Raw genomic sequence first — 14,033 nt, forward strand, 5'->3', positions numbered from 1 at the left:
ATGACGTCATGCCACGGCAGGACGTTCTTCCACGGGTGGCAGATATCGTTAATTAAACGAAAATATTTTTTAAAATGGATGGGGTGGGGGGGATGTGTGTGTGTTTGTGTGTGTGTATGGATGTGCGCGTGTGTGGATGTCTGTGTGTGTGTGTGTGTGGGTTGGGGGGGGGATATGTGTGTGTGTGGGTTGGGGGGGGGGGATATGTGTGTGTGTGTGGAGGGGTTGGGGTGTGCATGTGGAGGAGGGGGGGATGGATATGTGTGTGTGTGTGTGTGTGTGTATGTGTGGAGGGTGTGTGTGTGGTGTGTTGGGAGTGGGGTGGGGAGATGTGTGTGTGTGTTTGTGTGTGTGTGTGTGTGGATGTGTGGATGTGCGTGTGTGTGTATGTGTGTGTGGGTGTGAGGGGGCGGGTGGATATGTGTGTGTGTGGAGGGGTGTATGTGTGGAGGGGTGTTCGTGTGGGGGGAGGGGTGTGGGGGTGTTTGTATGTGTGTTAGGGTTGGGGGGGGTGGGGGGATGTGTGCATGTGTTTGTGTGTGTGTTAGGGGTGGGGGATATGTGTGTGTGTTTGTGTGTGTGTGTGTTGGGGGTGGGGGGGATGTGTGCATGTGTGTGTGTTAGGGGTGGGGGGATATATGTGTGTGTGTGTGTGTGTGTGTGTGTGTGTGTGTGTGTGTGTGTGTGTGTGTGTGTGTGTGTGTTGGGGGTGGGGGTGGGAGGACGTGTGCATGTGTTTGTGTGTGTGTATGTGTGTGTATGTTTGTGGGGGGTAGGGGGAATGTGTGTGTGTGTGGGGATGTGTGTGTGTGGGGGGATGTGTGTGTGGGGGAGGCATGGGGGGGTGTGTCGGGGGATTTGTGTGTGGGATGTGTCTTGGGGTTGGGGGGAGGGGGATGCACGCTTGTCTGGATATGTGTGTGCGTGTGGGGGGAGGGGTGTGCGTGTGTGTGTGTGTGTGTGTGTGTGTGTGTGTGTGTGTGTGTGTGTGTGTGTGTGTGTGTGTGTATGTTGGGGGTGGGGTGTGTGTGTGTGTGGATATGTGTGTGTGTGTGTTGGGGGTGGGGTGTGTGTGTGTGTGTGTGTGTGTAGGGGGGATGTGTGTGTTTGTGGGGGTGGAGGGATGTGCGCGTGTTTGTGTGTGTGTGTGTGTGTGTGTCGGGGTTGTATCCAAGGGGGTTGTGTCAAAGCATGTCCAATGAAAGTGGGGTTGTATCACAAGTGGGGCTGTATCAAAAGTGGGGTTGCATCAAAAGTGGGTGCGAGTAAACCGGTCATCACTGCCAGCAGTTTTAAAGTGGCAGTTCTAGTTATGTTTTACTCTTGCCAGACGAAAGGGAACATTATTTTCCAGTGTATTAACTGCACTTATATCGGCAAAATAGTTAAAAACTAGGGCAGCACTCAGTAGAGAACATACCTCCACCTGGTGGGCCCTATCACTCAATGGTGAAGAATCACATAAAAAAATTAAATAATTCACATATCCAAATCCATATTCAGATCTTCACCAAAATCGAATCGATTCTTCCTTGTCACATATGTTACATCTCTGCCAAATTTCGTTCGAGTCTGTCCTTAACTTTTGGAGAACTTCGTTCACAAACGTACAAACAAACGTACAAACAAACGGACAAACAAACAGACAAACAGATAGACAGGGGTGAAAACATAACCTCCATCCACCTTTGGTGGCGGAGGTAAATAGGGGTGCCGTTAATACACAGATATAGTTGTTTTTTTGTAATCGAAGTCGAGGCTCGTGTAAAAGCTAACACAAGATACATATAATAAAGAAAGCATGAGACAAGAGGAGGAGAGAGAGGGAAGGAGGCCATTTTGTTATTTAAACGTGTCCCCATCCAGTTCTGGAACATGCATGGAATGATTTTGTTCAAACTTGGCACCAAGACAATACATGAGAGTGCACATATGCAGAAGATTTTGTTTTGTCATCCGACCAAAGATGGCCGACTTATGGTCTTTAACTCCGTACAGCAAAATTGCTGAAACCACAGCGGGGGCTTTGACATTTTACGTCTTTTTCTTCTTGTTGTTCATGTAAGGATTCGTAAACAAAATAATAAATCAATTTCTAATCATCGTTCCACTAACGCTTTAAACTAGTTATTCCCTCCTGTATCATTAACTTTGTTTTTGACGTGTTTTTATCGCAGTGACTTGTCAAAGGAGATAATCAATCTGATGAAAGCTCAGTTTCTCTACACGGTTCAACTTTTGGGTTTGTATATGGATTCCGTGAATATCTCGGGCCTTGTGTTGGAATGGATGTCTCACGGCTCATTGGAGGACTTCCATAAAAAGGTCGAAGCAGGCTGGGCATTGCGTCTGCGTTTCCTTCATGAAGTTGCTTTGGGTATGAATTACCTGCACTGTATGGAGCCCAAACACTTGCTGCACCTCGACCTGAAGCCTGCTAATATACTACTGAATGAGCACCTGAACATCAAGGTGGGATCATTAGAGAAACATTCCCTCTGAAATGTAACATGTCGTGGTGTTTTTTTTTTGTTTTTTTTTACCAAAACCTTGTTGTCTTAGACAAGATCCATTTTCAAAACTGAAGGCAACACCAGCAAGTACATCTGCCCAACAATCCGAGGCTCAGTTACCAGGTCTTGCCTCCTGGACAGTAAAACGAGTTTGTGTTGTCTTCATTATAAAATGTGTTCTTGTGATTGTGTCCTATTTACAGATGTGTGAGTCATTTACAAATTGGTGGATTTCCCCTTCTTTCAGAAAAAATAATAATACATTTTACCTTTATCTCTGTGAGTGGGATCCCAACCTCGGTCTTAGTTCTTCCGTCGTGTTCTTTGTTATCGGGTCCGTTAATAAATATTTATTGTTGTACATTTTATATCCGTTTTGGTTTGATTTATTAATTTGCAGGTGAAGACTGAGCAGACCGTGAAGGTAAGCGGCATTCTCCCCCAACCCCCTTCTCGTGTATGATCCGCCATTGAATTGGGAAACTCCTCATTAAGCTCAATTCCATCCGTGGATGCTCCGTCTTAACTGAGAGCCGTCCACACGACAATACCATACTCATTGGCATAGTGGTTGGAGTATTCGCTCCAAGTGTGAGAGGTTGGCGGTTCAAACCCCAGCCGAGTCTTACCAAGACTTTTTAAAAAGTACAAGTACGAGCTGCTTCCTTGCTTGGCGTTCAGCATTTAAAAGTTAAGAGCATTGGCAGTCCACATAAGTTGGCATCCATGGGGAGGAAGAAATTTCTCCTTCAGAAATGCCTTGATGGGTATGGTGAGAAAAGCAGCACTGTTATGTCGTTGTTGTTGTTGTTGTTATGTAGCCCCGGACAGTTATCTTGATCAAGAGAAAGAGAAAGAGAGAGAGAGAGACACACACGAGGGAAGGACAGGTCCATGGGGACCGATCTGCACACTGACCATGACCAGTGACCACTCTGCCCTGACGAATCCGGGCAGCATGGTTGAATGGGGAAGATTTGGCCCCTGACTTGCATTGAGGGGGTATAACCACCACGAAGAGGCATCGTGATAGTCGGCGCCATTGTTGTAAACGTCACTGGTACTGTGGAAGTGTAAAATTTATCGATGAATCGAGTGATTTATATGAGCCACAACCTGTCAAAATCATGTGTTTAGAACCTACTCACCTCGTGTGCAAGTTTTTATAACTTCCATCAAGGAGTTAAAATTTGTCTCCAGTAGGTGAATTATCACAGGCACCCTGACCAAATTTCTTTGCTCGGGAAAGTATAACGGAGGCAACGTTAGACCACCTCGTCATAGTTCTGCAGAAAACCACAGAATGGTAAAATCATTTTTGTATAGTTTTAATTATTTATTTATGACTAAGCATGATATATGGTGCTCTGAAATATATTATTAGTATTAGATTGGTTCTTCCAAAATGATAAATAATTTTGTACAATATCGAATAATGATTCAGAAAATCTCGTTGCGTTATGTTTTTAATACACTCATATATAGTTATAAAATGTTTTTGTACTGAGTTCGATAAATAGGTTGTAGAAAGATATAAATTTGAAAGATATTGTTTTCAAGGAAAAGAATGATGCATCTGGCACCAGGTTGTCTGACTGGCACCAGGTTGTCTGACTGGCACCAGGTTGCCTGAAGTAAATTAGCATTCAAAAAAAGTTAATTACAAATTCCATTGTTTGGGAACTCTAATTTCCATCAATGCTTATTTGCCATTTGCTCGGCAAACTTGTTTTAATTGTGGCTGTGGTATCGGCTCAGTATGGAGTCTGTAACGAACATTGTTTGATAGTGAAATGCAAATACTTGTAAATTATTGGGCAGGGTGGAGGGTGTGTTCCCTCCCCACTTCTGGTAGTGGATGGTTTGCTTTTGCGTTAACCTGTGGGGGATGGGTTCACAATGTACCTTTCTTTCTTCCCACTTGCTCTTCATATACAATTACGGAACTATAAAAATTGCGTGCAGTCTTGCGTTTTACAAAAACAAGACTAGGCAACAATTCGGAAATAAATACCTGTAATTCATACAGTTGCATGCAAGTTTGCTTCAGCAGGGTAGCTATCTCTGGCATTTTGAGTAAAAAAACAAGACGTTCTCAGTAAATCTTTCCAAAAGCAATAATTTAAACACTCTGAAGCAAATAAATCCAGATGAATGAGTTGAGAAAAAATGAAAGCTTATAGTTCATTAGGGTTTTTTCAAAAAGTAAGTCTGCATTCAAGAAAGAAGGTATCGAGAAATCCTGGAAGCCGATCCCAAATAACGGCCACGTGTATGCAATGCCTTTTTGTAACGCTATATATATTATATACAGTATATAAGTTTATACTTTTTCTTATACTACACAATTATCTATATGTTCTATATAATATGTATATTCATTATAATGATCTTTTGACTTATGAAGGAAAAGATGAGTTTGCAGTTTGACAATGTAGAGTCAATGAATGGACTTCAAATGTCCTTGAAATCTTCAAGGGTAATTAAAAGAATGATGGCTCAGCAAGGTCTGACAAAAGGCAATGGGAAACAGATGTTCCTCATTAAGAATATTTGATATGCAGACCTACTCGGCAGGAAGTCTGCCCATCCCAACATTCACTCGACCTATCAAATTGCATTTCCCCATTTCTCGATCCCTCCCCCCATATTTCATTCGACCAATCCCCACTGCTCTCATCCCTCCCACCCATACCTTGCTCGACCAATCCTACTACTCTCCTCCCCTTTTCTTCATGCGACCAATCCCATCTTTGCTCCTCCTTTCGCTTGCTCCTCCCAATTTATTTCTTTGTTTCCAGCCGGTATAAAAGACATGCTCGCAAATTCAGCTGCTAGGATTTCACTTGGTCTGTAAATATTGTATGTTGATGTTGTACTTAGGATTTGTCACTTGGTTTGTCGATACTGTTTGTCGATATTGTATACTATGCATACTACTGTGTATTTGGTGTATCCTTATGATGTTTTCCTTGATGTACATCTCGACTGTACCAGGATTTTCACTTCGGACTTTGACTTAGGATTTTGTAGTGTATCTTGCAATGTGCTTTTTCGAGATTTGCAGTGTGTTCTTCTTGGTTTGATAAGGGTTATTGTTTCTTGCTGTGTATCTTCTTGTAAACAAAAAGTGATATGCTCCTCGAGAATTAAAATTGGTCAATCCTTCTTCTGACAAATGGTTTTCCACATTGAATTCTTGATTCATCAATTACATACTCTCCAAAATTCCACAACAGTACCCAATGCACCCTGGGAAGTGATGGCACTTCCCCTAAACTGGGTGCAAACTATTTTAATTTTTTCAATTTATTGTCTCTCAACTACCACCTGTTTTGGTACGCACATGTGACCATAAAATGCAAAAACTCCAACCTTTCCCTTTCCCATTTACGTATTCCCTCCAAGTGTTAACTCTCTTGGATTTTCTCTTTTAAATGAACAAAAGTTTTGAGACAGTCACAGTAACTGGAGAGCTAATGGTTGCTTATGTTCTGCTTGTAATGCTGTTTGCAGATTGCTGACTTTGGTCTGTGTGAAGTTCATCAAACGACCAGTGTGATTATCGCGAAGGATGTCATCAAAGGAACTGTACCGTACATGGCACCGGAACAGTTCAACATTAATGAAAAACAAAGCAGGAAGTGGGACATTTACAGGTCAGAATCTTCATCTTTCATGCCAAAGTTGCTCCTTTTGGTGGTGAACCCAGGTGTGACCAAGAACATGGTAATGGATGAACAAGCAAGAATAAAGGAGAGAGAGAGAGAGAGAGAGAGAGAGACAGAGACAGAGACAGAGACAGAGACACTTTTATTACAAAAGTATTTTAAAAAGCACAACAAACCAAGTAATTCAATAGCAGTCAACAAAATAATTAAATCAAGGAATTGAAAAACATGACATTAATTAGAGCAGCAAAAAAAAGTTCATCTCCCTCCACCTTACACAGGATTTCAGCTTTGCACCATTTTTGAACAAAGTGATCAAGCCGAGAAGTCTCTCGGTAAAAATTAAATTCAATTTTAAGGCGGGCAGACACAAGGCCTTTAAAGGCTAACAAAATACTGCATTCCGGTGAGCTTGTCCCAGAGACCCGACTCTTCCGCGTAATATATATCGCGAGTTTCACCTCGGCAAGTAAAAAATTAACGATTTGAGAACCGACATTCTCGTTAGACACAGGCATGCAGTACACAAAAAGATAAGAAGAAAAACAAAAACCGAAATTCTGTAAGACATATTTCAGGAGTTGAAAAAGTGGAGCCAGCCTTTGGCATCCGACATATGCATGGAAAGTGTCCTCGGAGTGATGGCAAAAAGGGCAGTCATCAGATATCACGAGGTTCAGTCGTTTAAGAAACGCGTTGGAAGGCAAAGAATAGTGTGCAAGCCTCCACTGTATATCACCGGCACGTTTAGACACAGGTAACGCGTACATCGACGATCAGGTAGGAGAGGATGGAGCCCCTGCAGGTAGAAGCTCTTTCCAGTGGGTGGTCAGTGGGCTATTGGGGTTAGCAGAGATGACAACATTAAGACATTGCACGTACAAAGTAGCCTTTGCACAGGCTTGTAGAGGCTTTGTGGAAGGAGCACCAGAAAAACAAAAATCAGGGAAGTCAGGGTGCATTGTTTTTGTGTTCTGAACATCATGCAGTAGAGGCCATGATAAATTAAAAGAGATGAACACTTTAACAATTGAACGAAGAAGTTGTCCAATTAGTCGGGCTGAGGTAACGTTGCATACTTCCGAAATCTGGTTGGGGGTCTGCCATCCAGAATAAGTATGATTAACAAAATCCTTGACAAGAAAAAAACCAGATTCGATAAAAGATTGAATTAGGGACCTACTTTGGCAATCATGGCAAAATAGGCTGTTGTAGAAAACGGGTTCACACATTAAATTCCAAAATTTATATGTATCCTTGTTTCGTACTGGAAGGAGGCACTGACCGGCATTCACGAGACTTCGATAAAAGGAGGGCAGCAAGGAGATGTCTATTCGCTGCAGATCGAGTAGAAAGAGCTCGGGGCCACACCTGAGCTTACCTGCTTGCTGCAACAAGCAAGAAGCCAGGGGCCGCCAAGACAGGACTTCCTTGTAGAGAAGTTGGCGCAAGGTGGTTAGTCAAAAAGCCAGTATTTTACTGGTAATGTCCACAAGTCCTTGACCTCCTTTATCCAAGGGGACACTTAGAAGATCAGCTCGGAGCCGGTGGATGCCGTTCCAGAAAAAATTAACAAGGATACGCTGCAAGTTAATGACTAGCGATTTGAGCGGTTGTAAGACAGTCATCCGGTGCCAGAGTTTGGAAGCAGCCAAGTTATTAATTATTTATCAGCACTCGACTTCTATAAGACAGTAGGCTGGACAATCTTTTCCAACAATTAAGGATATGGGAGATGTGATCAACCATCTGATCCCAGTTCTTTAAGGAAAAGGTCTCATTTCCAAGAAACACACCGAGATGTTTAACACCATCATACCTCCACTGCAAAGCATTAGGCAGGGAAGGTGGGATAAATAACCCAGAAGGACCAAGACACAAGGCTTTACTCTTACTCCAATTGACAGTAGCAGAGGATGCCAAATTGAATTCACATAGAGCACTTGTGAGGGCAGCAATGTCAGACTGAGTGTTAACAATCACACACAAATCGTCAGCATACGCAAGCACCTTAACAGGATTAGCAAGAGGTGTCACCAAGAACCCAGAAAGTTTGTGGCATAAGTGAATCAGCAAGGGTTCAATGGAAAGTGAATACAGGTACCCGGAAAGAGGGCAGCCTTGTCTAATGCCTCGCTGAATAGGAAAAGGTGAACATAAACTGTTGTTGATGTTCACCAAACTAAAGTTGTTGTGATACAGCAGCTTGATACAAGAAATGAAGAAGGAACCAAACCCAAACCCCTTCAAAACTTCAAGTAAATATGAATGGTCAACACTATCAAAGGCCTTTTCCTGATCTAAAAAGATCAGCCCGGTGTTAACATTATGACAATGACAAATCGAAATCAAATCACGAACAGAAAAAATATTATCAAATATCGATCTGCCGGGAATACAATAAGACTGGTCGGGGGATACAACGTGCCCAATTAAGGTCTTTATGCGATTAGCGAGTAACATAGACAGGATTTTGTAATCGGTACAAAGTAGAGAAATCGGGCGCCAGTTCTCAACAAGTTGAAGATCTCCCTTTTTAGGGATTACTGAAATGATGGCACGTCTGCAGCTCAAGGGAAGTTCACCAGTTTGTATGCTTTCTATGAAGACAATTAATAGACATGGTCCCAGCAAATCCCAAAAGGTGCTGTAGAATTCCACTGGCAACCCGTCTAAGCCAGGTGCCCTGCTGGTGGGCAAGGTCTTAAAAACACTAGTGAGTTCGTCCAATGTTATTTCGCCTTCAGCAGTCGAATTCTGTGTCTCAGTAAGTGTAGGCAAGGATGTGGTAAATGAATGTATATGGTTTGAGAAAGTGTGCTTGGAGGAGTAGAGGTGAGAAAAGAAAGTCTTAATAGCAAGTTTAATGTCACTTGGATCAGTCAAAATCCTTCCGCCAGCAGAACGCAAGGACAATATTTGTTTTTGTTTTTTTGAGGCAGTTTACAGCTTGAAGAAAAGTCTGCTCGGGTTATTTAGTTGTCGCAAATGAGTCATTCTCATCCGAAGGAGTGCACCCTTTGCACGTTCGGCCAGTAATTCATTTAACAGGGCTTTCTTTTCATACAGCATCTGCTGCTGCCCATTATTACGAGAGGAGGACACTTTGTTTTGAAAGTGAAGAATTTGTGTCTTCACCAGATCTATATTTACATCGTGATCCCGAGTACTGTGTCGTGAGAAATTTTGACAAAAAACTCTAATTTGAGCTTTAGCGTTGTCCCACCACTGACTTAAACACGAGAACTCTTTATCCATCATGATGTAATGTTCCCAAAAGGCCCTAAAGGATGCAACAAAGAATTCGTTTTGAAGAAGTGTTGTGTTGAACTTCCAATAAGGGCTCACCACCTTTATGAGTGGCAACTGAAAATGCATAGTGATGATGTGGTGATCGGAAAACCCAGATGGGAGAATAGAGGTGTTTAAGACGAGGTTGAGGAAATGATCAGAAACGTACAATTTATCAAGTCGAGCTAGCGACACTAAGTTGTTAGAGCAGCGACACCAAGTAAATTGTTGCTGCATCGGATGTTGCAATCTCCAAATGTCTGTCAGCTTGAATCTTGAGATTGAGCGAATGAGAGGTCTTGTACTGGCTGCATGTGGCTCAGCCCCATTCCTATCAAGGGAGGGGTTAAGTGTGCAATTGAAATCTCCTCCAAGACATAGAAAGTGGTCAGGGGGGACACCAGCAAGATACGAGTCAAGACAGTCAAAAAAGGAAGATCTTTCAGCATTTGTACTTGGTGCGTACACATTGATTATTGTGAAAAACTGCTGACCAACAGAGAAAGTCAGCGAAGCTAAATATCCCTTCACAATTTCTTTAAAGGAAACCGAAGTCAAAGGAAGAGTTTGCCGAAAGAAGATGGCTATCCCAGCAATTGGGCTTGATAGATTGCTAAAGAACCAATGCCCTTTAAGAAACAACTCCCACTCAGCTGAAGAACCTTCAGTAGAATGAGTTTCCTGCAACAACAAGATGTCAACCTTGTTGCACTCGATTAGTTGTTTAACTTGCACTTTACGAAGAGACGTGCGACCACCGTTGATATTAAGGCTGGCAATGCGTAGTTTCATTGTGATGGGGGCACCGGCAGGACATCAGCCATGGTCTTTGAGTTCGCTCCCAGCACGACTTAGAAATTTCCTTAACCGGTGACGTTGAGGGTCTGCAGCGTTGTACCGATCCGGTCTAGAAATCATTAGTCGAGCCACTTGAATGAAATCTTCTAGGACTAGAAAATGATCTTTAATTTTGACCCCCTTTTTGCGAAAACTTTTATGTAAGAAGGCGTGAACGGCATCGGGAGATACTGAGGAATCGACCTCAAGGTTGTGAGGAGGAACATCGCTGCCTGTGTCACTTAGGGTTGAAGCAACAGAAGATGTTCCATCAGACTCATAACCCATGCTGTCAACCACAAGTTCCCGCGGTTCTTCATTAGCAATTTGTCCAGATGCTGCAGGTACAGCAACATCCAGATCACAATCGATTTGTACATCCGGTGCATCGATTTTAACTGTGGCATCTGTGCATGGTGGGAGTTGGGAGAGGGTCTCATCGACTCCACGAAGGATCTCCGGTTCTTCAAGGACAGTGGGAGTAACAGTTTCATGTGTACTCACAACAGGAGTACAGGCCTGCTCAAGAGGTGAGTCCGTGGGAATGGGTTCAGATGGTTGTTTGGCAGGTGTTCTTACCGCTTGCGCATAGGAAGGAGACCTCTTGGGTTTCACTTGATTGTCTAGTTTGGTATCAATTGCCCGCTTCTGTGCTTTATTCCGGGTTACAACCGTGAAGCCATCATCTGCATCATTCGTCCCTCCTGGGTGAGCATTTTGCGAAGGAAGTGATTCCTGTCCCTCAGGTGAAGAAGAAGAGTCCCGTCTTTCAGTCGCAGGAAGAAATTCCTGTCCTTCGGGTGGTGTGGTGTTCTGATCTGACGCTGAATTAGCATCGGGGAGATTATTCGGACAATCCCTCCGCAGGTGTCCATGCTGATTACAGGCATAGCACGTCAACACCTCTGTTGTTGCATACATTTGATAATTGTAGTTATCATGTTTTATCGTGAATTTAACGTCAAGGTCACGACGGTTTTCATTCAAAATCATAAATAATTGATGTCTGAAGGAATAAACGTGTTTATAACGATCGTCACGGCACCGTAAGGGAACCATTGAAATGCGGGACACGACTGTGCCAAAATTACGAAGAGCAAGCTCGACTTTTTCGTCCTCCAAAAATGGAGGAGTTGGAAACCAGAACTTTTACTGATGGCGAATCAAACGGTGAAACTGGGATGAAAATATCGGGCTCGACGGATAAACCCGATTCCACAACACTCGCAACCATAGCTTGTTGTAGCACGAAAACAACAACTTTCTTGTTCATTCTCGAAGCTGCGAGGACATTTTCAGCTCCGATAATTTCACCGAAGGCGATAATAATCGCCTCGACCGCAACATGAGCTGGAGGGACGCAGGTGAGGCCATGCTTCCTGCTTAACGATCCGAACGCGGTACTGCGAGAACGGACGCTCGTCATGCCGGCCTGGGCCGTGATAAGTATGGCGACGGCAAAGTGAGAATGTAGTTAATTCAAAAAAACAGTTCTCGTCACTTTACACGAAGCGATAAGAACATGCGGATGCAATGGAAAGCAACGAACTCACTTTCCATCACCCACGGCATGCGCTCTATCTCTCTCTCGTCTCAAGGAAGGGAAGGGAGGGAAAAGATAATACAGGGGAAAGGTTCCAGCACAGGGGAGGAAACACGAATACGAATGAAGTAATGATATGAGAACAACAGGGGGGTCGTGGGGGCGAGGGAAAGGTTGAAATAATGAGGGAAACCAGCAGGAACACTCGACAGCCAGAGCAACTCACACCTCCCCGAACTGCACAACCGCCATCTTGCCATGCCCAACACACGAACGGCCAGCAGGGGGCGACAGAGAGAGAGAGAGAGACAGAGACAGAGAGAGAGAGAGAGAGAGTAGGGGAGGAAATGCAGAAACCTACAAATAAAGGGTTGGGTTAAGGATGGTTTGTGGGGGAGGAATTGTCATGTATATGGAGAGGGCCACACAGCCTCATATTGAAGGAGCCATGCTCCCACATCGATCGGAAGAATGGACGCGACAAAAAGCTGGAATTCATCCGAGTTGCTTTATTCAAACAAAACAGCTCAGGTAATCTCAAAAGCCCGTTTATCGGGCAGCAATATATATACACACATTATCCCGGAGCGTTTGCCCAGGAACGGCGAGAGGGGGCGTGGCCGGGCGTCCTGGCCACGGCCTGGCAAGTCGAGGGCGGGCATGCCCGGGCATCCCGGACGTGGCCTGGCAAGTCGAGAGCGGGCGTGGCCGGGCGTGCCCGGGCATGCCCGGGCGTCCCGGCCGAGGCCTGGCAAGTTGAGCGCGGGCCTGCCTGGGCGTCCTGGATGAGCCCGGCATGGTGATCGCTCTGCGTCCTTGGTAGGTGCAAGGCGATTGTGAAAACCCAGCGGTAGCCGCTACAATATAGTGTTTACCACCAATTTTAAGTCCTGAAAGGAGGGATGGGATTGAACCACCTTGGGAAGGTAGAGGAAGACAAGATTGTGGAGGTGTGTGATAAGGATGGATTTTGGTAGTTCAACCATTGGGGGTGACTGGAGGAGCAGGTGCATCCTGGAAGAGCGGTATCAGAGTCAGGCTAAAAGAATGAAGGCAGGTAGCCCGGAGGGGAGGTGGACCATGAGTACGTCCTGTATCTTTCATGTCTCGTGCATGGAATACACTTTGCAATATATGATGGCATTCATATTCTCTATGTTCCAGCTCGCTTCTTTTAACCTCTTCTGTTCAAATTCATCAATTCAGCTGCTAGGATTTTGGCTCTTTTTTAAGGCTCTTTTCAACTTCCTCTTCAACTCATTCCGCTTCAAAGAAAATTCAATCTCTTATAATTATTTGTCACTACATGCTCTAAATTCTCATTCATTCCACCCCTCCTCCATCGTTCTTAAACTGATCGCTAACTTGAAAATCACAATAAACCCAATTTGTTACAAATGTTCGTCTTTCATTAATCATCCACTTTCTAAACTCCCCCCCCCCGCCCCTCTCCTCCAAATCTCCACCGCAACCCCTCCCCTTCAAATCTCCCCCCCCCCCCATATCATCCTTCTCCAATTCTCCCCACTCCCTCCTCCTCCTCCTCAAAGCTTCCTCCTCCCCACTTCGTCTCCCTTCTATCTCATACCTCCACCTACCCCAACCTTCTACTTGCCTCTGCCCCTCCTCAAACAACCCCTCACTGTGCCTCATCCCATCACCATCAAACCTTTCGTCCTCCTCATCCTTCCCTTTCTTGTAACTCTTCTGTAATCTCTGACACACTATCAACTGCTCTCCCTACCTCCCCCTCTCATCCTTCATCTGACCCTACCCTTCCCCTCCCCTGTCCTGCACCTGATGCTCACCCTCTCTCCTCATTAACGGTATGGGCCTCAAACGTCCGGGGCCTTCGCTCAAACCTGATTGATCTCTCCATACAGGTTGTTACTGACAAACCTGACATAATCTGCTTAACAGAAACTTTCCTCCTTCAAGATGTCTATGACTCATTTATCTCTTCCTGGTTACTCCCTACTCTGGTATGATAGACCTGAGCCTCGTCCTGGTGGTGGGGTTGCTATCTTTATCAAAAACTCTCTTCCTCACTCTCCTTGCACTGCCCTATCTCCACCCCACACCCAGGAGTACCTCCGGCTATGGCTTCCTCTCCACTCCTACCTTTTTTTCATATGTGTTCTGCACCATCCTCCACACAGTGATGACTCCATTTACATT

At 44.5% G+C, this 14,033-nt stretch overlaps 1 protein-coding gene across 3 annotated transcripts in view; it reads left to right on the top strand.

The window, feature by feature from the left end:
- LOC137418920 (receptor-interacting serine/threonine-protein kinase 2) overlaps nucleotides 1–14,033 on the top strand; it is a 176,850-nt gene that overhangs the window by 105,097 nt on the left and 57,720 nt on the right. For all 3 annotated transcript variants that reach the window (XM_078770798.1, XM_078770799.1, XM_078770800.1), the window contains exons 4-5: nucleotides 2,178–2,472; nucleotides 6,030–6,172. In XM_078770798.1, coding sequence (XP_078626924.1) covers nucleotides 2,178–2,472; nucleotides 6,030–6,172 — 438 coding nt within the window. The remainder of the gene's footprint in view (nucleotides 1–2,177; nucleotides 2,473–6,029; nucleotides 6,173–14,033) is intronic.

The sequence above is a fragment of the Myxine glutinosa genome, chromosome 1 (genome assembly GCF_964187855.1).
Source record: "Myxine glutinosa chromosome 1, kmMyxGlut1.1, whole genome shotgun sequence".
Classification (NCBI taxonomy): domain Eukaryota; kingdom Metazoa; phylum Chordata; class Myxini; order Myxiniformes; family Myxinidae; genus Myxine; species Myxine glutinosa.